The sequence below is a fragment of the Pelobates fuscus genome, chromosome 2, assembly GCF_036172605.1.
Source record: "Pelobates fuscus isolate aPelFus1 chromosome 2, aPelFus1.pri, whole genome shotgun sequence".
In the NCBI taxonomy this organism is placed as follows: Eukaryota; Metazoa; Chordata; class Amphibia; order Anura; family Pelobatidae; genus Pelobates; species Pelobates fuscus.
In genome coordinates, this window is record NC_086318.1 from 414,466,246 (window position 1) to 414,490,925 (window position 24,680).

The 24,680-nt window shown below is 41.5% G+C and overlaps 1 protein-coding gene across 8 annotated transcripts in view; it reads right to left on the reverse strand.

The window, feature by feature from the left end:
* Positions 1–24,680, reverse strand: part of CCDC88A (coiled-coil domain containing 88A) — a 196,135-nt gene that overhangs the window by 68,901 nt on the left and 102,554 nt on the right. For all 8 annotated transcript variants that reach the window (XM_063443986.1, XM_063443988.1, XM_063443993.1 and 5 more), the window contains exons 5-12: positions 22,530–22,588; positions 19,491–19,574; positions 17,542–17,682; positions 12,856–13,025; positions 4,063–4,144; positions 3,329–3,487; positions 1,917–2,063; positions 1,417–1,561 (exon numbers count right to left, since the gene is read on the reverse strand). In XM_063443986.1, the coding sequence (XP_063300056.1) occupies positions 1,417–1,561; positions 1,917–2,063; positions 3,329–3,487; positions 4,063–4,144; positions 12,856–13,025; positions 17,542–17,682; positions 19,491–19,574; positions 22,530–22,588 (987 nt within the window). The remainder of the gene's footprint in view (positions 1–1,416; positions 1,562–1,916; positions 2,064–3,328; positions 3,488–4,062; positions 4,145–12,855; positions 13,026–17,541; positions 17,683–19,490; positions 19,575–22,529; positions 22,589–24,680) is intronic.

Genomic DNA, 24,680 nt, shown 5'->3' on the forward strand with positions numbered 1-24,680 from the left:
TCTGGAATCTTTTTACATTCCTCCAGGGTTATTAGGTAAAGCGAGAATTCAAAGAGAATTTCAAATTTGAGGCCACAGTTGCTGAACTGATAGCATAGTTGGCTTAGAGAATTAGAAAAAGAATTAAAATGTACTTTGAATTTTCTTTTTAGTGAATAAGCCTGCTAGCGTAAGGAAGTTCTGGTACTTTTTTTTACACTCAATAAAATGACAGTACTGGAATCGTTTTTCCCTTATCTAGGTGCATACAGAAAATGTTTTAAGATCGTGTATGGAGGGAGTGACCGGGTGTGTGAGGGGGCTGTGACAGCGTATGTGAGGGGGCTGTGACAGGCCTTGTGGGGGGGGGAGGCTGTGACAGGGCTTGTGGGGGGGGGGGCTGTGACAGGGTTTGTGGGAGGAGGCTGTGACAGGGTTTGTGTTGTTTTTTAGGGAGACAGGGTGGGGATGGTTGTTGCAAGGTGTGGGTAGGAAGGCTGTGAGGTGGGTAGGGGGTCTGTGAGTGGGTAGGGGGTCTGAATGGTGGGTAGGGTTTCTGTAAGATGGATAGAGGGGCTGTATGGTGGGTAGGGGGGCTCCCTGACTCACTGACAGACACACACACACATTCATTGACAGACACACACAGATAGATATACACACACACAGACATTTTAAAAACTGGGCAGACTAGATGGGCCGAATGGTTCTTATCTGCCGCCACATTCTATGTTTCTATGTAAAATCCACCCAGCCTCCCTACCTTTGGGAGAGCTGGGTGGATTTTGGGGCTGCTGGCCGGGCTGTTTGGGCAGAAAGGCAGGCTGGCGGTCAGTTGTGGTCCAAGCGGGCGCTCAGCTGAGTTCCAGCTGGCACATTCTGACTACCGGCATCACTCTGCGGCGTGTGAGGGAGCTGAGCAGGGAGAGCTCACAAATCAACGCTCCCTCGCCACCCGCCTGGACTTCAACCGCCGCCTGCCCTGAGGCTAACAAGGCAAATGCCTCGCGGGCAAACTAATGGTAACAGTGTTCCTGCACTGTACACAGTAATGGAACCCTTTAACTCTAGATTAGGAATTTAGCAGAACCTTTTAATTAATAGATTAAAAGAGAGTGTTGGAACCTTTTATTCCTCTCCTTTTTATTTAGAAGAAAACATTAACCATACCTCTGTTTTACTTCGTGTACGTGAATACAAGAACCCTGAAAACAATACAAGTGACTGGACCAAGAGGTACATTACAATAAAATATATTTCATCCTTTGATAGAAAATTGTGATATTAAACTACTTAGTTGACAAAATCCATTACAAATGGATCTCTGAACACATCTGCACGTACTTTCCCCATTCGTTCGAATTTAAGTACGCAAGAAATATTACAATCTGAACCTATGTTTAACTAAAGCCAGTCTAGGATTTGCAAGCCTCTTACTTTCAGGGAGATCACTGGTTTTAGATAGCTGTTCCAGCTCCCAGCCAAGATGTAAAGACTCATCCATACTTTGTTTTTGGGCCATTTCCAGAGACATGTTTTCCTCCATAAGTTCTTCAATTTTTTTTCTGTCCATGTCCCGCTCCTAAAATGATAAATTCACTGCTAGTAGGATAACAAAACCAAACAAAACCCAAGTATACACACTAACATGACCGACTGTACTTTCCCAACCATGAAAGAGTTACAATAACTTTTTTGGGATGGAAGTTATTTTAGTCATTTTTAGATCAAGCTGAATTGCTATTGTCATTGTGCACTTATCCCAATGACTCAGACACCATCATTTTTTTCAGGCAGTCTGAGTCACGAAGCGAAGATTCTAAATTCAGCTTTGAATGTACTGTTAACGCTCCACATAAGAACAGATATTATACATTCTTCTAAGTTACTGCGGCGTAATATTATCAAGATAACAATGGACTTTGATCTGTTCTTACCATCTCCATGTCATGAAATTTAGCTTTAAACTGTAAGTTTTCCTTCTCTAACTCATGTAGTTTATCCGATCGGGCTCGTGCACCTTCCAGTTGGTCTTCTAACATTGACTTGGTTTCCAAAAGCACTTGATTGTCTTCTTTCAATTCCTTAGAAAAAACGAACATGGTTATTATATCTAAAATTATGCATGGTTTTCCATATCCATTTCCATAGCAATAACAAAAAATACAGAAGAGATCTAGACAAAGTAATAATTAAACATTAGTAGAAGTCTAAAAAGAGCAAACAATCCAGCAGCGGAACTACGCCGGTGCAGACACAGCCACATAAGCCTGCATGCTCTGGGGGCCCATACGCAGAGTGCCACGTGATGGCAAAAGTGTTAACAGCTCAAACGGCCCCTGTGATATCGACAGCAATGGGAGGAAGTGGCAGACATTCACTTCCTCCCAGCTAACACCGAGCACAGCACTGGAGGATGGCAGAGAGGAGGGGCGTAGAGTGGGAAATCCTCTGGCTCCCAACACCAATAGCCTATATATATCGGAGGCCTGGGAGTCTGAGGGTTTTGCACAGTATCTTAGCTTTTCCAAGAACTGCACTCTTCTGGACTTTGATCTCAGATTTCCCACCAGGAATCCGTTGAAGCCACTCCCCCAACTGGGAGTCAGAGCCCTGAGTGCTCCTATCACAACTGGGACTACTACTGATTTTGCTTTCCAAATCCTTTCTATTGATCTGATGCTGAGTACCTGTTCCTGTGCTGCGAGGATTAGTGCCTCAGTGCGGTCTTTCAGTCTTGCCTTTTCCAACCACTGGTAGGATTTTGTCATGTGAGCCATCTGCTGGTGGTACACCCCATGTAGAGGTTTGTCTTGCTATGGAATCTCCTCCTTTCTGTATATTCTATCTGTTGAAGTGTCATGCTTTCCCTTAACAGTTCATCTTTGGGAGACATCTTCATGATGTACTTGCATGCTCTGTGTGTCATCGAGGACTGTGGCCTTGTGGCCAGTGTACATTCTCTGGGTGCTGGATTTCAGGTGGAATCCTCCATTCATAGTGTGTAGTTTCCGGGACTTGACATCCATGATGACTAGTTCTCCTCTTGGCCTGGTTATTATTCCAACTGGGTACATGATGACTAGTAGGGCATACGTGTTGATGGCTTGGAACTTGTTTTTGCCGTGGAGTTGGGACTTCCAGATCTGTCTGACTATCTGGAGGTACTTGGATGTTCCTATCCTTCTTGTCTCTTCCTCATGATTGTCATGTGTTTGTTGTACCCCCAGGTACTTGTAGCTGTCATATGTGGTGAGATCACCTGCCTCCTCACATATACACACACACTCATAATTTAAAAAGTTACACACATAATTGTATATAAAAATGTATTTCAATGTTAACTTACCTCAACTCTAGCCTTGTAAAATTCAATGTCATGCATTCTCTCTTTATAGCGATTCACTTCACTTTCAAGCTTTTCCACTCGGATAGCCTTTTCCCTGAGTGCATCTAATTCATCTCGGTAAACTCTTGCAGACCGAGCATCTCCAAGTAAATTCATATTCTGGGGATATCAAAGGAGAAATGAAACATAGTTTGACCCATATTGCGTCTAAGCAGTGTGGGGCTAGTAGAGTCAAGCAACTGGCCTTCAAAAGACTGAAAAAAGTCATAATATGTTTCTGAACCAAAATCCCTACAAGCCATTATAGAAGCTACAAATGTCATATTAATAAAATGTAACTGTAAAGATTTTGCAGATATATTTGGAAAAATATAAAATAAAATGTAACTCTAAATACCAATGAGAGGCTTTCTATTGTCTATTAATTTCCCAAATTTGTTTGTGTTAGGTTTGTACAGTTTACAATTGGATAATTTTGTACGGTTTATTTAACAACATTATCATTCACTTTAACATTCCATTGCTCAATAACATAAAATAATTAACCAACATTTCTACATTTAACTTTAACTAGTTTTCAACTACGTCCTGGTGTACCGACATTACAATAAGGTTACAAATATCCAAACTAAAACCATTACAATACAAAATCCCTTGTTCGGTGCTTTAGTATGTGAAAATATTTCACAATGGCTTAGTCATATAGGATTATTGTAAAATATAATAAGGCTAACCTCCTGTTGAAGTCGTTTTAGCTCTGCCTCCAGTTGTGCGGCTTCCTGCTTACTGTCCAAAACTTGCTCTGTTTTTTCTTCTCTAGAAAAGATTTCAAAATCATATACGTCAATGTGTTCCTCAAATATTCCCTTTTATTTGCTCCTTTTTCGATCAGTGACTGACACAGGATTGTGTTGTGTTTTAGATTATTTTACAAAGCTCTCGTGTTTGGAAGGCATTTTTGGTATCTTCTTGTGTAAATGGCTTATTGAATGTGCCAACAACAGACTCTTCATCCTCATCACAACGGGTCAATCAATAAAAATAGAATACTAAAATCTTATGCTACCGCTTTCTCTGGTAATATGTCTCCTACCATATCACTCAGTAAAAGAGCTTAAAATAAGCAGACATTTAAAAGGCCTAGAGAAAATGTCTCAGCAAAACGTATGGAAATATTTACCAGCTGAAGATGTGCCCAGTTTATGGCCACGCACATATCTACAATAGGTCATAGAGGAATAAAAGTTGTGGGATTGTTCGAGCTATGTTGAGAAAAAAGTCTCCATTTCCTCACAGAGCAAGAAATAAACTACATTATCATTATGAAGATTTTCCAAAGTGCAGTAAATAAAGTAAAGATTAATCTGCACATAAAACAGAGGGCAGAGACATGCTGGATAAAATAAATAGTGGGCATAGAACACAGAAGAAAGGAAAGTATAATGGAGACAGATATAAGCTGGGAGAAGAAAGGAAGGTGCAGTTTGCTTGGAGAGATATATAGGCTGGGAGAAATCTGTATACTTTAACAGAGAAGGCCAGGCTGGCTAAACAACTAAAAGAATGAGGATAGGATGGAGGCACACGCATCACAGGCAACAGCAGGGAGACAGTGGTAGGATAGAGAAATACAAGAGTAGGACGAAGGTTTGTAAAATTATAGCAGGATGAAGATCTAACCCCAGATAGAGGCAGGATAGATAGGTTTAGGGTGAAGGTCCGTAGAATGGACACAAACAGGGGCAGGGTAAATGTCTGTAGAATGTACACCGGGGCAGGGTGAGGGTGCGTAGAATGGATACAAATAAGAGCTATGTAAAGGTCTGTTGTATTAAAAAAGGGGAACAATGAAGGTCCATAGAATGGACACAAATAGAGGCCGGGTGAAGCTGCGAAAAAGGGACACAGATAAAGGCATGGTGAAGGTGTGAAGAATGAATGCAGATAGAGGCAGAGTGAAGGTCCATAAAAGGGAAACAAGTATAGGCAAGATGAAGGTGTGTAGAATGGACACAGATAGAGGCAGAGTGAAGGTCCATAAAAGGGAAACAAGTATAGGCAAGATGAAGGTGTGTAGAATGGACACAGATAGGGGTAAGATGAAGGTGTGTAGAATGAACACTGATAGGGGTAAGAGGAAGGTGTGTAGAATGGACACAGATAGAGGCAGAGTGAAGGTCCATAAAAGGGAAACAAGTATAGGCAAGATGAAGGTGTGTAGAATGGACACAGATAAGGGTAAGATGAAGGTGTGTAGAATGAACACTGATAGGGGTAAGATGAAGGTGTGTAGAATGAACACTGATAGGGGTAAGATGAAGGTGTGTAGAATGGACACAGATAGGGGTAAGATGAAGGTGTGTAGAATGAACACTGATAGGGGTAAGATGAAGGTCCGTAGAATGGACACAAACAGGGGCAGGGTAAATGTCTGTAGAATGTACACCGGGGCAGGGTGAGGGTGCGTAGAATGGATACAAATAAGAGCTATGTAAAGGTCTGTTGTATTAAAAAAGGGGAACAATGAAGGTCCATAGAATGGACACAAATAGAGGCCGGGTGAAGCTGTGAAAAAGGGACACAGATAAAGGCATGGTGAAGGTGTGAAGGACTGCAGATCGGAGCAAGGTGAAGGTGTGTAGAATGAACACAGATAGAGGCAGAGTGAAGGTCCATAGAAGGGAAACAAATATAGGCAAGATGAGGGTCTGTAGAATGGACACAGATAGGGGCAAGATGAAGGTGTGTAGAATGGACACTGATAGGGGTAAGAGGAAGGTGTGTAGAATGGACACAGATGGGGACAAGATGAAGGCCTGTAGAATGGACACAGATAGGAGCAAGATGAAATCCTGTAGAATGGACAGAGATAGGGGGCAAGATGAAGGTCTGTAGAATGGACAGATAGGGGCAAGATAAAAGTCCGTAGAATGGACACAAACAGGGGCAGGATAAATATCTGTAGAATGTAAACCGGGGCAGGGTGAGGGTGTGCAGAATGGACACAAATAAGAGCTATGTAAAGGTCTGTTGTATTAACAAAGGGGAATGGTGAAGGTCCATAGAATGTACACAAATAGAGGCCGGGTGAAGCTGCGAAGAAGGGACACAGATAAAGGCATGGTGAAGGTGTGTAGAATGAATGCAGATAGGGGCAATATGAAGGTCTGTAGAATGGACACAGATAGGGGTAAGATGAAATCCTGTAGATTGGACACAGATAGGGGGCAAGATGAAATCCTGTATATTGGACACATATAGGGGCAAGATTAAATCCTGTAGAATGGACACAGATAGGGGCAAGATTAAATCCTGTAGATTGGACACAGATAGGGGTAAGATGAAATCCTGTAGATTGGACACAGATAGTGGCAAGATTAAATCATGTAGAATGGACACAGATAGGGGCAAGATTAGATCCTGTATATTGGACACAGATAGGGGCAAGATGAAATCCTGTAGATTGGACACAGATAGGGGGCAAGATGAAATCCTGTAGATTGGACACAGATAGGGGGCAAGATGAAATCCTGTAGATTGGACACAGATAGGGGCAAGATTAAATCCTGTAGAATGGAAACAGATAGGGGCAAGATTAAATCCTGTATATTGGACACAGATAGGGGCAAGATGAAATCCTGTAGATTGGACACAGATAGGGGGCAAGATGAAATCCTGTAGATTGGACACAGATAGGGGCAAGATTAAATCCTGTAGAATGGAAACAGATAGGGGCAAGATTAAATCCTGTATATTGGACACAGATAGGGGCAAGATGAAATCCTGTAGATTGGACACAGATAGGGGGCAAGATGAAATCCTGTAGATTGGACACAGATAGGGGCAAGATTAAATCCTGTAGAATGGACACAGATAGGGGCAAGATTAAATCCTGTAGATTGGACACAGATAGGGGCAAGATTAAATCCTGTAGATTGGACACAGATAGGGGCAAGATTAAATCCTGTAGATTGGACACAGATAGGGGGCAAGATGAAGGTCTGTAGAATGGACAGATAGGGGCAAGATTAAATCCTGTAGATTGGACACAGATAGGGGCAAGATTAAATCCTGTAGATTGGACACAGATAGGGGCAAGATTAAATCCTGTAGATTGGACACAGATAGGGGGCAAGATGAAGGTCTGTAGAATGGACAGATAGGGGCAAGATGAAAGTCCGTAGAATGGACACAAACAGGGGCAGGATAAATATCTGTAGAATGTAAACCGGGGCAGGGTGAGGGTGTGTAGAATGGACACAAATAAGAGCTATGTAAAGGTCTTTTGTATTAACAAAGGGGAATGGTGAAGGTCCATAGAATGTACACAAATAGAGGCCGGGTGAAGCTGCGAAGAAGGGACACAGATAAAGGCATGGTGAAGGTGTGTAGAATGAATGCAGATAGGGGCAATATGAAGGTGTGTAGAATGGACACAGATAGGGGCAAGATGAAGGTCTGTAGAATGGACACAGATAGGGGCAAGATGAAGGTCTGTAGAATGGACACAGATAGGGGCAAGATGAAGGTCTGTAGAATGGACACAGATAGGGGCAAGATGAAGGTCTGTAGAATGGACACAGATAGGGGCAAGATGAAGGTCTGTAGAATGGACACAGATAGGGGCAAGATGAAGGTCTGTAGAATGGACACAGGTAGGGGCAAGATGAAGGTCTGTAGGATGGACACAGATAGGGGCAAGATGAAGGTCTGTAGGATGGACAGATAGGGGCAAGATGAAGGTCTGTAGGATGGACACAGATAGGGGCAAGATGAAGGTCTGTAGGATGGACACAGATAGGGGCAAGATGAAGGTCTGTAGGATGGACACAGATAGGGGCAAGATGAAGGTCTGTAGGATGGACACAGATAGGGGCAAGATGAAGGTCTGTAGAATGGACATATATAGGGCAAGGTAAAGGTATGTGTATGCATACAGAGGCAGAGTGAAGGTGTGTAGAATGGACACCGATAGGTGCAGGGTGAAGATCCGTAGAATAAACACATTTAGGGCAAGGTGAAGGTATGTGTAAGGCATACAGGGGCAGAGTGAAGATCCACAGAATGGACACAAATAGGGCAAGGTGAAGGTATGTGTAATGTACACATGGGCAGAGTGAAGGTGTGTAGAATGGACACCGATAGGGGCAGGGTGAAGATCCGCAGAATGGACACAAATAGGGGCAAGGTGAAGATATGTGGAGTGTACACAGGGGTAGAGTGAAGAACCTTAAAAGGCAGGGGCAATTTGAGGGTCTGTAGAATGGAAGCATACAATCTAATAAAAAGTGAATTTGAAAATCATATATTTATAAAAAAAAAAACTAAAACAGGCAGACACACAAATAAAACAAAACAAATCTAGATACATTCTACAAGGGAACTAAAGTTACTGAGCAGTAGACAGACTTCATTAAAGTGCATCAGGAAACAAGTAGTGTAAATTAATCAATTTGTGACTCCAACTGAACAAACAATGCTCTCATCTAATATTCATTTTTACAGTCGCGTCGGGGGGCTGATTACAAAACTGTAACCCCTTCAGACTCTACTAAAACAATAAAAGCACCAACGACGCTACACCGGAAATCATTAAGGGTCTGCTAGCACAGAAAGGGTGAGATTATAATAGAATTCAAACTCCAGCAGTCGTAAGATTTCTAATTAGAGGTTTTTATCTCCAGACTGAGAAGGACTGAACCAAATTATGTGGAGCACATTGGCGTTTCATGTTTAGACTATCTATTAAGTGCCAATCATAGTAATAACTGCAATCTTTAGGCCAATTTCCTTAGTGCAGCTGTGAGTGTGGAATATGAGAGGAGGCTCCCACGAGAACAGACATTAAAAAAGTGAAGTCTGATGAAAAATACGACAGTTCCCCGCTTCCAGCACCGGCGTCGATGCCAGAGAAAGGAGGGGGAAAAAAAAACAACAACCCACAAACACCACGGTTATAATTTTTTGCTTAGATACTTTTAAAACTAGTTTATTGCTTAATGTATTAACTGAACAATCAACGCATTTAGGCAACTTTTCTGCATATTACAGCTGGTTACTATTGGGTTTTTCATTAATATAGAATGTTTAGAAAAAAATAAAAAATATTATTTTATGCTAGGTCTTTGAATTTGTTCATTTTTTTGAATATTTCACTAAATGTTGTTTTATTTTATCATGAACTGCATCTGCTTTCTACATGATTTTGGGTATAGCCGGCGTACCCCTTGTTATTCTGCTGAATTAGTTCATGCTGGGATTGACTACGTTCTTTGGATGCTGTAGTCCACTGTCCACTAACTTCTGAGAATTTATATTAATTTCAAATATGTTGTGTGCATCGTGATACATTTACATTGTGGCTATGTGGAGCGAATCTGGCTGGATACTGGGATTATTTCTGGATTCCTTTTTTTTGTGTTTATAAATTCTTATTTTTGCTTAAATATAGCAAGACGGTATTGTTTCAGTTCATCACAAGTCAATATTTTTTATTTTGTACAAAATATCTTAAATGTAACAAAATGGAACAGATTATTTCATATAACTTATAAACAACAAAACAAAAACAAGCAAATAATAGAAATAATATAAACAGAAAACAGAATCCAATACAAAGAAAAAAATCTCCAAATAAATCCAAACATTTTAAAGGGACACGACAGTCACCAAGAAGAACTTTAGCTTAATTAAGCAGTTTTGGTGCATAAATCAATCATTCGTTGGCAGTCTCACAGCTCATTTCTTTGCTATTTAGGAGTTAAATCACTTTGTGTAAGCAGTCCTAGCCACACCTACCTGCATGTGACTTGCACAGCCTTCCTACACATTTTCTGTAAAGAGAGATCTAATATTTAAACATCGTTTACTGCACAGTCTGTTTAATTTAATTTATTATCTCCTGCTCTGTTAATAGCCTTCTAGACCCTGCAGAAGCGTTCTGCGTGTGATTAAAGTTCAGTCTACAGAGCAGGAGAGAGCTGCGTCAGTCACAGCCAGGGGAGATGTGGGGCTAGGGCTGCATAAGTGGCAGAGAATTGACCTATGAGACTGCAGAGACAAAACCTATACCCACGTAACGGCTTCATTAAGCTAAAGCTGTTTTGATGTCTATAGTATCCCTTTAAACAAACCCAATGCTACAATATATATCTATAGGTTTCCCAACTAATTATAAAATCATCATGACTAACAATCTTTAGTTTCTCATTGACCCTAGGATTCCATAACCGAAAAATATTTTATTAAAACAGAATTGCGAAATCTTATTTTAATTGCAAATCTATTTGAAAACAAATAAATACATTTTAACACCAAAATAAGAATGTAGGCCAGAAGGTTAGAGTTATTTGTGTCCATAAATGACTTTCTCCAAGGATATCCTTGGAAACATCTCATTGTATCATTTCTGATAAAGTACTTTGTTTTTATTATTGTGGCTGCATTATATCTAACAGACAGGCTATGAAAAACAGTTCAAGGAAAACGTTTCAACAGGCTCTTAAAGCGACACTGTCACCTCCCCACTCTCTGCACAGTTAGTAATTCATAAAGATAAAATCATTAGGAAATATTCATAATGACTATTTTGGAGTTTCACTGAAATAGGTTCAGGTAAGTAAATCTCACCTTTCCCTGTCCTACACCCCAGCCTCCGATCCACTAGAATTATGCAAAATCCCCAGTGCCGCCCTTTAAACAAACACTCTACTGCCTAAAAAATCCATAACACTATTTAGTTCATAAAAATGCATGCATTTAATTATGCATTTTTTTTTCATTGGGGGTATTTCTAGAAACATCTTGCAAAAGCTGCTGAACTCTAGTCTACAGCCTTTGCAAGCCCTCCCCTTCTAACCCCGCCCAGACATTCTGTGGCTGTCCAATCACAGACTTTCCAATTCAGCTCAATGAGAAGTCTTTGTAAGGTAGGTGCTCTGGGCAATTGCTGCCTCTTGAGTTTAGATCCACTGAGCTAACCAAACCAGGAAGTAACAGAACCAGTGGTCTGACTGACTGGGATGTGACAAGGTTAATTTATAAACATGCCAAGTTCTATTCAATTCTGCACTTTGTAAAATAAAAATGAGAACACAACCTTTCATGCATTAAGCACTCCAGTAAGCGAACATGCTTGGAGTGTTGTTTTAAGTACTGATTGGCACAGGGTGGCCAAAATGGGGTAGCAATGAGATTTCCGCATCCTGATGTGTAAACAGATACAAAGTATTTCTTGTTTTTCTGGCTAAGGTAATGCTTAGAGTTGGCTGGGATAATATACAATTATAAAGTATTTGTAAAATTGAGGGGGGAAATTCTATTTTTTTATTGTTATAATACTTCTATTTATAAATCGTATTACAGTAATTATACTTTATTCTTAACCAAATACCAGGAATATTACATTTAGATATTACTCATATCTGGGGGGAAAATATGACTCCATAGTTTAGCACTCAAGTCCTATATATAACATTTTTTACCAGGAAGGATACATTGAGCTTTCTCTCCTTCTCAAGTATGTCTGGTATAATCTCAAGAATTATTGTCAAATGTAGAGTCCAACGCCCATTTGAATATTTAGCATCTATGCAAGATATTGTTGGTTTATTACAGAATAAAAGAAGTACATGGCTGTGCCATTAACCACATTCCCTGGGCCACTAACCACAATGTTTCTTAATAGGCACACAGAAGCAGAGAGTGAGAGTTTATGGAGCAAAACTAATTATTACGAAGGAACTAAAGCAGATTAATAATAAAAATATCCACACAGCATACTGTGATCTAACCTAAACATTGCATCCACCGTGTGCAAGAGCCACTTTATAAAAAAAAACCTCAAAGCTTTGACATTTTCCAAGAGGCCGTGTGCATTCTTGACTTTACCATTGGTTTTGAAATCACACCACCAGTTATATTTAATTAGAAGGATTGTCCATCATAGAGGACCGCTCTTCAGCACACAGAGAATACATTTTGATGTATACCATTAACCAAGTGGCCCTAGAAATGTAGAATTAAATATAGTTTTTAATAAAACTGTTGTTTTTCCCCCTGTGTAAACTGCACTCATAATCTGCAGATTATGAAAATGAAAACCTAGTTTTAATAAGAATTCCAAAAGTAAATTATTATGGTATGAATTTTTTTTTCTTCTTTCTAATGAAAAATGTAACTTTTTTTTTTTTTTTAGCAATTTTGTGTTATTGGGAATGCTTTTGGTAGTAGAGTAAAGTGAAAAATTTTATGCTAATGAACACACTTCTCACAGTTCCGTAAAAGTTTGTTTTTCAATTATTTTCAAGAGTTATGGTGGGGATATTTTTTGTCCTAAGCAAAATTTCCAATTGACAATCAATTATGATAATAATTATAAAAACAGATATGAAATGACAATGCACATATTAAAAAAAAGAAATGCATCCCCCCCCTCCACAAGTACATAAAAATAAGCCTGCAGATTTTTCATTTAAAATTGTGAGCTAGTGTCAGATGTACGTGTCACTCTTTTAGGGAATACTCACAGCTCCTGCCTCAGGCGTCTTATTTTAGCTTTGGCGTCCGCCAGTTCTACTGACAGGTGCTGTCTGCTCTCTGTGCGTCTCATTCCTGGGGATCCTGACGGAGACTGTGCTGATGTAGACAGAGGTGCGAAGTGGAGAGAGTCCCTCTCCTCTGCGAGCTCGATAATGGTCTGTGAAAATTCACAGCAATTAGAACCACACAGAGTTTGTGATTGCAGAGGACAAAATCCAAAACTAATAATAACTAATAAAAAAAACAAAAAAACTAAATCTAATCAACTGACCAACAAGCCTCCCTCTTATTTCATATACTTGTTTTTGGGATAGCTTAATGTACTTAAGAACTCTTGACTTTCATTACTGTAAGCATTTTCTCAGGATTACCCTATTTCAAGACTTGCGATTGCGAGCGCTAGAGCTAGTTAAGAGTTCTCAAACACACTCTTGTAAGGTCATCCATCCGGGAGGGGGGGCACTCCAGGAGCCTATAGTGCCAGGAAAACGGGTTTGTTTTCCTGGCACTATAGGATCCCTTTAAGGATTCCCATAACATTTCAACATATTGGCAGGGATTGCATGAGGTTAATTTCAACTAAAACAATGATGGCTAAAAGTAATAATAATTGAGCTAGTTTGTTATGGTTACACAGCCCACATTTTAGAACGTGGAACGTTGTGGACTTTTCTTTTTAAGCCAATCTTTATTGCAATTTTTTAAGAAAAGAATGGAACAAAGTAAATGAAAATGAAAAAAAGTGGATAATGCAATGTTTGGGGTGTTTGTGTATAAAATGCATTTTTGCAAATGAATAAAGGAATAAGGGGATACAAATAATAATTGTATTACCAGTACAAATGGTAATACAAATAATTATTAAACATTTTTTTCTGTTTTCCTTTGGTATTTAACTCCTGTACTAATACTATTATGTACTAATGTACGGGAGAACCGATTGTTTGGTAATTGCCATATTTTTTTTTTTGTTCACAGTAGAACAAAGAAGAGAGGTAAGGCAATTACAAGTAATTAATTAAAAAACTAATTGGAATCTGGTAGCTGCAGTGATTGAATCGCACGCTCTTGCTAATTAAGCAGTAATAACTAACAATTTTAATACTTGGAATAACACGAGGGGACACACAATGGGTCAGGGGTCCAAATAACTAGAGAGATCCTTGGAATTATCTTCAGCCCAAGAGAATACCATGACAGCCAATGTTGAATAAAACTTGCCCATTTTTGTGGTGAGCCATTTGCTTTGTTTTAGTGTGTTTTTATTTACATATATATAATCCTGTAAGTTGCAACACTGAAAAGCTTACAATGGGACTGGCACCTCCTTAGTGAGGGTTAAGGCATGTTTAAAAATTGTTTAAGTTATTTGCTCCCATTAAGATATTTAGCTCAACTCCCATTGCACAGATGTAAGGTAAAACATCTAAGATCAGGAAGTATTACTTTACTGAGAGGGCAGTGGCGTACACATGACCTATGGGGCCCCGGTGCGAAAATTGATCCGTGGGCCCCCCCAACCCCCCGCGCTTACTCTGGCGGGCCGGGGACGCAACACATTGCGGCGGGCACCTGGTCGCAGGGGTTGCAGGGCTGCGAATCCTGCGACCGCGGTATGTACGCCAGTGCATGCAGATGCACACACACTTAAAGGACCACTACAGACACCCAGATCACATCAACTCAATGAAGTGGTCTGGGTGTCAGGTCCCTCTAGTTTTAACCCTGCAGTTGAAAACATAGCAGTTTCAGAGAAACTGCTATGTTTCACTGAGGGTTAATCCAGCCTCTATTGGCTGTCTCACTGACAGCCGCTAGAGGCGCTTCCGCGATTCTAAGACACTGAACGTCCATAGAAAAGCATTGAGTAATGCTTTCCTATGGGCGGTTTGAATGCGTGCGCGGCTCTTGACGCGCATGCGCATTCGGAGCTGAGAGGCGGAGGGATCCCCTGCGCCAAGGGAGTCCGGCGCTGGAGAAAGGTAAGTGCTGAAGACACACACACACTCACGAACAGACGCATACACACTAGCTAACAGACACACACATTTACTGACAGTGACACACTCAGCGACAGACATACATACACACTCACTTACAAAACATACACTCTCACTGACAAACACACTCACTAACAGACATCAAACAGACTCACTAACACACACAAACACACTCAGTAACATACACACACAGTAACACACTCACTGACACTCACTAGCAGTCACACACTCAACAGACACACTCACTCACTGACACTAGCAGACACACACACACTCACACTAGCACTCACACTAACACACACAAACACACTCAGTAACAGACACACACAGTAACACACTCACTGACACTCACTAGCAGTCATACACTCAACAGACACACTCACTCCCTGACACTAGCAGACACACACACACACACTCACACTAGCACTCACACTAACACTCACTAGCAGTCACAAACACTCTAACACACACTCACACACACACTCACACTAACACTTACACACACACTCACACTAACACTTACACACACTCACACTAACACACACACACACGTTTTTTTTTTTTTTATTTAATCCCCCCAGCCTCCTTACCTTTTGGAGTGCTGAGGGGTTCCCTGGGGTCCAGTGGTGCTGCTGGGCTCCTGGGGGGGCCGGTCACCCGGCGGGCAGTCAGGCTGGCGGGCGCGCGAGGGAGCACTCTCCCCTGAGTGCTTCCTCTTCAGCTCCCTCGCGCCGCGTACTGATACCGGCGCCGGAAGATGACGTCATCTTCCGGCTCCGGTATCAGTGCGGTGCGCGAGGGAGCTGAAAAGGAAGCACTTAGGGGAGAATGCTCCCTCGCGCGCCCGCAGGACCGGCCGTGGGGTGACAGCAGGGCCAGCCTCGGGGGGCCCGGAGGTGGCCGGCTCTAGGGCCCCCCAGGAGAAGAGGCTGGCCAAGTGGCTACATACCGGGTCGCAGGGGCGGCCGGGCGACCCTGGTATGTACGCCACTGTGAGAGGGTAGTGGATGCATAGAATAGCCATCCGGCTGAAGTGGTAGAGGTTAACACAGTGAGGGAGTTTAAGCATGCGTGGGATAGGCAAAAGGCCATCCTAGATATAAGATAAGGCCAGGGACTAATGAAAGTATTTAGAAAATTGGGCCGACTAGATAGGCCAAATGGTTCTTATCTGCCGTCACATTCTATATTTCTATGTATCGTTTTTCCATTAAAGGACCACTATAGTGCCAGGAAAACAAACTCGTTTTCCTGGCACTATAGGGTCTTTAGGTCCCCCCCATCCTCAGGGTCCCACTCTCGCCGGGCTGAAGGGGTTAATCACTTACCTTTACCTCTCCTCCCTCTTCCGGCGTCAGCGCCAGCTGCGCGCGCATTCAATCAGTCCATAGGAGAGCATTCCTTAATGCTTTCCTATGGATGTCAGTGTCTTCTCACTGTGATATTCACAGTGAGAAGCGCGGAAGCACCTCTACCGGCTGTCAATGAGACAGCCACTAGAGGGTGGATTAACCCTAATGTTTCTCTGAAACGGCTAGGTTTACTGCTTCAGTAAACATAACCCTAGACCCTAGTTAACCCTAGAGGGACCTGGCACTCAGACCACTTTATTGAGCTGAAGTGGTCTGGGTGCCGATAGTGGTTCTTTAATTTGTGCTTTACCAGGATTACCAATGGAAGCCACCAATGGACTCAGGAAGGCTCATTAATTTGCTCTACTCGGTTTGTGAGATACAAAAATAACAGAATGTGTAACACCCACCATGTGGTGCCTTAGAATCAGGAGAGGATTCATGCCAAGATGTGGAGTTAACCCACCCTCCATTGGTCCTGGAATTTTACTGACATAACAGTTAGTACTCTAAATTGTCATATCTATATATATATATATATATATATATACACACACATTCCACAAATAAATATAAAACCACGCTATGAAATTGGAAATGCTGTCACCATGTATAATATATCCAGCTAGTTATCAAATTCTGCCTCTCCCAGGACAAGCACTTCATAGGTTTAAAGAATGATTCATCAAGTACTTTAACAAGAATTCATAGTGCTCGTCAGAGTGGTGAATTAACAGCCGCTAGGTAATAACACATTAGTTATCACAAGCCATGAAAGGGAGTCTGATTAAGACATTGCAACATGTATCCCACCACATTACTAGCATTAAAGAGCCTCACAGAGTAGACACACGCACCACTTAACTTCTTACAATAAATTCCCTTTAAATAGATCCAATGCTGTTTTGCACAATAAAATTATCCACCCAATTCTATATATATATATAGCTTTTTTATTATGTGCTATTTTCAAGATATTTTGTGCATAAGAAGGGATTAATTAAAATTATGAGCTTATTTTCCTGGTTGAAACAGACATTTTTTTATACAGCCCCTTCATCACAGATCTCTCTTAATGTACATTGGCTATGCCATGTATCTCATGATAAGAATGATTTGCTAACTCCTTGAAGGAGTTATTCAAGCGGTTTATGAGGAATAACCACTTTGCAAAATCAGAACCCAAACACAGGATATATGAACACATGCATTATTGATTGTACATGGTTGAGCTGGGACTGCAGCATGCATTAGTTGAGATACTTAGACATGGTCTACTGGACAGCAAACAATGGACCAAGGAAAGATCTCCAGGAAGTACCTCTGACTGGTCATCCCGCTCATCGACTAGCCTTTTTAAATGGAATGCAGTGCTTTTAAGAAGAGAATCTACATCTTCTGGAGACAAATCTGCTGCATCCATTAGTTGCAGGTCAAACACGTTTTCCTGATTGTGCGTCACCTTACAGAAAGTAGACATAAGCAAATCATTATCTGCACAAGTAACTTGCAGTCATTATTGATAAATAAAACACACACACACACAGAACCCAAAACATTGTACTGTGAACTAAAAGCAGATATATTATCAGTCCAAATGCATACGGAGAGAAACATATTGCCAAATTGCTCCCAAAAGAAGTCTTGGTGCAGCTCAACACGCCATACCTCTCTTTAGAGGTTTCATATGCCTTTACCAACAAGCTGTGACTTTAGCTGGAGAAGATAAAAAAAAAAACAACAACTCCCAAACAAAATAACCCTCCTGACACCCACACCCACACCCACACATTTCTTATGGTACTTGACCTTAAACAAGTAATTTGACGAATATGGATTGTTTCAGTGCTACTCGTCGTCGTTGTATTGTGTCTATATGATCCTGCGGGTAGATTGGTCAAATTTTACAGCAGACCTACGTAATTATTAGTGTTATCACACACGTCTCCCAAAGCTGCCAACAATAATTAATGGTTAGGGAAGGGGCACAATGTAATTATTTAACATTGTATATCTCAATACGCAAGTATATATTTGCTTCTTAAATGGTCTCCCACTAAAAAATGTATAACTGATCAATCTCATTTGGATCTTACACCTACCATGGAAGAGCAGTCTTGACTCCATCAAGACCAATGGCATTCTTTATAGAAATTGCAATCTGATTCCTAATGTTCTAACGCTATCCTGCTTATTTCACATTGTAGCCCTATACAGCCCAGCTGTCACTAAAGGAATATGACATTTTACGTTGGAATCGAATATGTATGGACTACATGGTAATGTTGGCATAGATATCCTTGATCAATAAGGGGTTAAAATTATAGCTCTAACTTACAATGCTAAATATCACTGCAGTCTATTGCAGTCTTAATCAGCAATAAGCCGAAACGTTCATTAATGACTGTCTTTCTTAACCTTTTATAGTATCCAAGTTCCAACTACAACACTGTACCCACACTGTAAAAATGACTACCTTGTTCTCTTAATTTCTTATCCTCTACAAATAACAAACCTCTCTGCCTTCCTCCAATAAAGCAATACTCTTCTCTTCTCATTCTAACCCACTGTACAAAACAAAAAAACAAAAAAAAAGCTGTATTCTGTATCTACCAAAAACAACTCCTCACTAGAGTGTAAGCTCTAATGAGCAAGTCTATGAATTCCTGCAGTTTTTTTTGTAACAGTGCTGCTGATATGGAATCACTTGACAAATAAAATCAGAAGCATGTGACGTTTGAGCGCATCTATAATCAGGCACAAACAAAAGGAAACATCCAATATGATTTTAATGGCCGTCTTACTACAGACACATACGTAGTAAAAGGAAATGAGCTCAGGGAAATGAATGAAGATTACAATTTTTTTTTTTAAATGTAAAAAATATAGCTGTGCAGCTGCACAAAATAGCTGGCGTTTAACCAAAAAGAAATGTAGTGTACGAGAAACTACAGCTACATCTGTCCTTTCTAACATTCAGTTCCCATGATCCCTACTTGTGGGATTACTTTGTTACAAACACAAAGGCATGGATTGATAACTATGTTATGATCTGCGATTAGTATTGCACAGATTGTCTGAATTGGGCGTCCGAATTAGAACTTCCAGCTGTTGTAAGATTCTATTTCCCAGAATCCTCTCTGCCGGTCACTTTGGAAATTGTAGCCTTACAACAGCTTGAGAGGAAAAAAAAACAAAAAACATGTTTACAGCGATACTAACTTATTTTGTTTTCACAGTAAGCGCACTTGAACGAATCATAAAAGGTACCTCTTGAATATGAGCGGCAACTGCGGCCTTTGTGTCAAAATCCAAGTTCTGTATTTTTTCAATAAATTCTTCTTTTCTTTCACACTAAGACAAATAAGACAACAATATTTATTATTGTTCAATATATTAAAGAAGAAAATGAAATAAAGAGTAAAGTAATTATGATGCAATCTGGATTCGAAATAATGAGGTCGGTGTTTATGTAGCCATGTGACATGTACCATACTGAAACAACAGGAGCACATTAACAAATACACCAATTCCCGAAATTTCGATCTCCACCTTCCTCTTCAATTTTGCAGCGTGTTTAATTGAGCAGGTTATTACTTCGCCAGATCTCATTATTTCCTCCTACAATCTTTACGAAGCCTTGTGATTTTTTTCACATTAGCATTTGCGTCCTTTTGCTGAAGCATTTTTGGGGATACAGTTTTATTGGATTCTTCTCCTGGGGATGTGATTTACAATACTCTAGCTCGAAACACTCAGACAATTTTCACAGCTCTCTACCCAGATGTTCCTCAATATGAGCTCAGACACTTACACTTCATCTAAAGTCCCCAGCATGGAAAAGGCATTGAACAGTTTAACCACAAAATGTACAGTATGGTTAAATCAATAACAGCCTATCTGTGTTTTATTTCTCTATTACTTTGTGTCTTTCAACTTGGACTCTCGGTCACTTCTTTATCATTGACCACTTCTTCCTCTTTAATCTCTTGGTTTACCCTTTATCTGCTGTCTTAGTTTTAGTCCCCTCCAAACTCTTCATCTGTCTCCAAGCGGCATTCCCTGATCCTCCAGTTACATCTGTCCCTTGCAGCCTGACCTCATGTCTGTTTCCTTCTGTCTCTCAGATGCTGTAATAAGAACAGGATGGCTGATCTCCTCGCCGCCCGAGGCATCGCCCAACCATCGGCCAACCACGGGATACAGTGATAAAGAGCTCTCCTAACTTTGTACCCAAACAATAAAAGGGTTATTCACTAAGGTGAGAATTGAAAGTGAATTTCAAATTAAAGGCCAGAGTAGCTGAGCTGAAGCATAGCAGACTTAGAGAATTTAAACAGTTTGGCTATTTTGACTTTGAACGCTCACTTTTGTAAATAACCCTGCAGGTGATACTGAATGCAGGGACAAACTAACATGTTTAATGAACAATTGGCAGGAGATTTGTACAGTATAAGGTGCAAATAAAATGTGGCAAATAAATAAAACTGTGAGGGGACTTGATGGGAGCCTGCAGGGCTATAATGAGAATTACAACCGTGGATGTGTGGGCTATGTTTGGCAAATAGCTGATGGGGATGGTTTAACCTAATAAAGGTAACTGAAGGTAACCTCTTATGGCTCATTCCCTCTGGTAACCACTGTAGGAAGGGCCAGAATTCTGATGGGGGATTGCATTTTCTCTCATGGTTTACCTCTTATCTCTCCCAACGCTCATTCAGTGTCTCCTTTTCTAATGATACCTCCTCCCCCCGCCCTGTCTCAGTTGGAGTCCCCCAAGGCTCCGTCCTTGGTCCCCTTCTATTTTCTCTTTATACTGCCTCTCTTGGCAAACTTATTACCTCTTTTGGATTCCACTACCACCTGTACGCTGATAACACGCAGCTATATATCTCCTCCCCGGACCTCTCCCCTGCCGTCCTGCAACGTGTCACTGCTTGCCTTTCTTCCATCTCTGACTGGATGTCCTCCCGCTTTCTGAAACTCAATCTCTCAAAAACTGAGCTCCTTGTCTTTCCTCCTCCTAATACTGCTCCTCCTCTTTCGCTCTCCCTTCAAGTTAGTGGTACCAACATCAGTCCATCCTTGCAAGCGCGCTGTCTTGGCGTCATACTTGACTCTGGTCTCACCTTTGAGCCTCACATCCAGCATGTTGCCAAATCTTGTAGATTCCATCTTAAAAACATAGCCCGCATCCGCCCCTTTCTTGCACCAGATACTACCAAGGAGCTTGTCCATGCTCTAGTAATTTCCCGCATGGATTATTGTAACCCTCTCCTGATTGGTCTCCCCAATAGCCGTACTGCACCCCTACAGTCCGTAATGAACGCCGCTGCTAGACTGATTTTCCTCTCTAGTCGTTTCTCTCACACCTCACCCCTCTGCCAGTCCTTACATTGGCTTCCTGTATGCTATAGGAGTCAATTCAAGGTACTAACTCACACCTATAAAGCACTGAACAACTCTAGCCCCTCTTATATCTCCTCACAGATCCATAGGTATGTCCCTTCTCGGTCTCTCTGTTCTGCCCGTGACCGCCTCCTGTCCGTTGTCCGCACTCGTACGGCCAACTCGCGCTTGCAGGACTTCTCGCGGGCGGCTCCCTTCCTATGGAATAGCCTGCCTACCGCCATCAGACTCTCCCCTAGTCTTGCATCTTTTAAGAAGTGCCTTAAAACCCATCTCTTTAGGAAAGCTTATGGCCTCCAAGACTAACCCCTACCTCACATACCTGTCTCTTGCCCTCTCCTAAAGGGCAGCCCACCCTATTTGACTGCAAATTCCTGTCCTAATGTGTTTTACACCCCACCTCCTATAGAATGTAAGCTCGATCGAGCAGGGTCCTCTTCAACCTATTGTTCCAGTAAGTTTATTTGTAATGGTCCTATTTATAGCTACATCCCCTCTCATGATATTGTAAAGCGCTACGGAATCTGTTGGCGCAATATAAATGGCAATAATAACCGTAAATGAGAAAAAAAACTATTTAATTTCCACCACCTTCAATACAATAAAACACCACTCAATGTTAACTGTTTGTGGTTCACAACATTCCCAGTGTCCAGTTTTTGTTTTGCGGTTTCCATGTTGATTAACCCTTTATGCAGACATGCACAGATTGTTGTCCTGGATGTTCTAGATGGTTAACCCTTTGTACTGGGAAAACAACGGGGTGTGTCCTAGCTATGATCACAGGCTCAAATGTCTCTCTCTCATAGTTTAATTATGTGCAATTAGCTTATTAAAAACAAATGATCGCGTCTAGATCATTTGTAAATTAATTGAAGATTGAAAAGTTAATAAACTTACCTGTACTGCACAACCCAGCATCAGGAGGAGAAGTTTCTTCACTTCTTCCGTAGCTTGTTCTGCCAAATATAAAGAAATCTATATTTTAGAAGTAACTTTTTGAATACGTTTTTGAAAAATAGTATCTCCAATGATTTATTCTCTCTGTTAAAAAAATCTTGTTCATTGTCCTGACACTCATATAGTAGTGATTGGATTCCAGACTAAGCCCACTAGTCAGAGGAATTGAATTTGGAGCACATTGTTTCATTAACACTCTTTAAAACCATAATTTGATACAATCAGTGAACATATGATACCAGAGGACGCAGCATCATCACAGTTGCCAAGGACAACGACAGAATAAAACTGTGATTGACATTTCAAATTTCATCAAGGAGAGCGATACTAAATACGGTATTTCATCTTGCATGTTGTTATCAGCAACATCTGTACGCATAAAGAATCACATTTTACCGAGCATCTTTAGGAGGCTATGCTATGGACACAATAATAAAGAGAAAGACCTCAATGAGGCACCGGGTGGTAACGTACAAAGTGGGGGAAGAAGAGGTTTGGGGTTATAATGGGGCCATGAGAGGGGAGACTGTGAAAGTGGCAAACAGGAAAGGAGTTAAAAAGAGACATAGAATAGGGGTCACACACAGGACAGGGGAGTACAAGAAGGACCGGGGAAAAGGGTCGCAGACTCAGTGGGGGATGCAAGAAGAATCAGATGAGGGACAGAAGACAGGAAGAAAGAAGTAACACAACCTGAACAATGTCAACAAAAGGGACTAAAGATAGACTAAAGATAAAAATTTAAATAAAAAAAAAAAGGGAACGGACTGGGGGCTGCAAAAAATATAAAATGAACAAAAGGCAGAAGGAAACCAAAAAAAATAATAGAACGGTGTGAGATGAGAAATGGGAATGCCAGAGAATATAAATGGACAAATTGATGAGGAAAGGAATAGAAGAAAACAAAAATGTGTTTAGGTCTATAAAGATAGGCATATGATTTCCCCAATATTACTTCCTCAGGATATCCTATGTGGCAGCCACAAATCGTAGGATATGACTGGTTGTATGGCCTGGATTATGAAATGGTCATATTAGGATTTACCTTGCTGCAATCTAAGGGGCTAGATATGGTCTACTTACTATTTTAAGGTATCTGCATTATTTAAAAGGCAGTTTTTCTAAAAGCTGGAAGAGTATTATTAATGAAATGTATATTTAAAAATGTAAAACAAGGGGGCGGGGCCAAGCAAACTGAGCAGACGTATGTAAACTGGGCCCCTGCCTTACTTATCGATACCACACAGATACTTGCTAAAAAGCGAGAAACTAAGCAAACCTTAGTACACTCCCTACAACAGGGGTGACCCGGGGATCAGCCCGATATCTGTAACAAGCGATTTGGTGACCGGGAACCCAAGGTGGAGAGCTGCGGCCTACTGATGGCGGGACCGGGGAGAGACAGACGCTTTCCTCGCCCAAGCGGTAGAAACACAGACCCACCAATGCCCTGCTTCCAGCCCTGAGGGGCAACCTCTCTGCCCGGACTCCAGGGGTGGAACCCAGCGAGCAGCAAGAAACGGGGCAAGATGGCCGACGCCACGTATGATCGAAGCACAGAGAAAACTGACCTCGAGGCCAAAATGGATGAGCTGTTCGCCAGGTTTTGGAGGAAGATAACAATCCGGGAGCAACAGGCTAAAACACACAATATCACAACCATGACACCGGTGTACGCCAAGCGAGAACACACGCCTCCTCAGGTAAACAAAGCCTGCATACGGCGCCGGGGTCAGCGAACTAGAAGAGCCCGAAAGCCCAAACGACCTGTAATGAGGGTGGAAGCAACCCACAAATCCAAGTGCCTGGCGAACCTGAACCTACCCGAGAGGCAGCAGCGGCACATGGTGCCAATTAAGGACCTGACACGGCCGTGGGCTCCCTGGCAGACTACACCACAACTCCCCAGCCGACGCCATCACACATCTGACCCTCATCCGGGCAAACCCCGGAGGCGATACCCCCACCAGCGGTACGGTTTCGCTCCACCGGAATGGGACTTAGACCACACCGCTGCAGATACCTCCAACATCATTCAGAGCAGCTGGCCACACAATCGCAGCAAGCAGACCCTGTCGACTAGACCGAGCT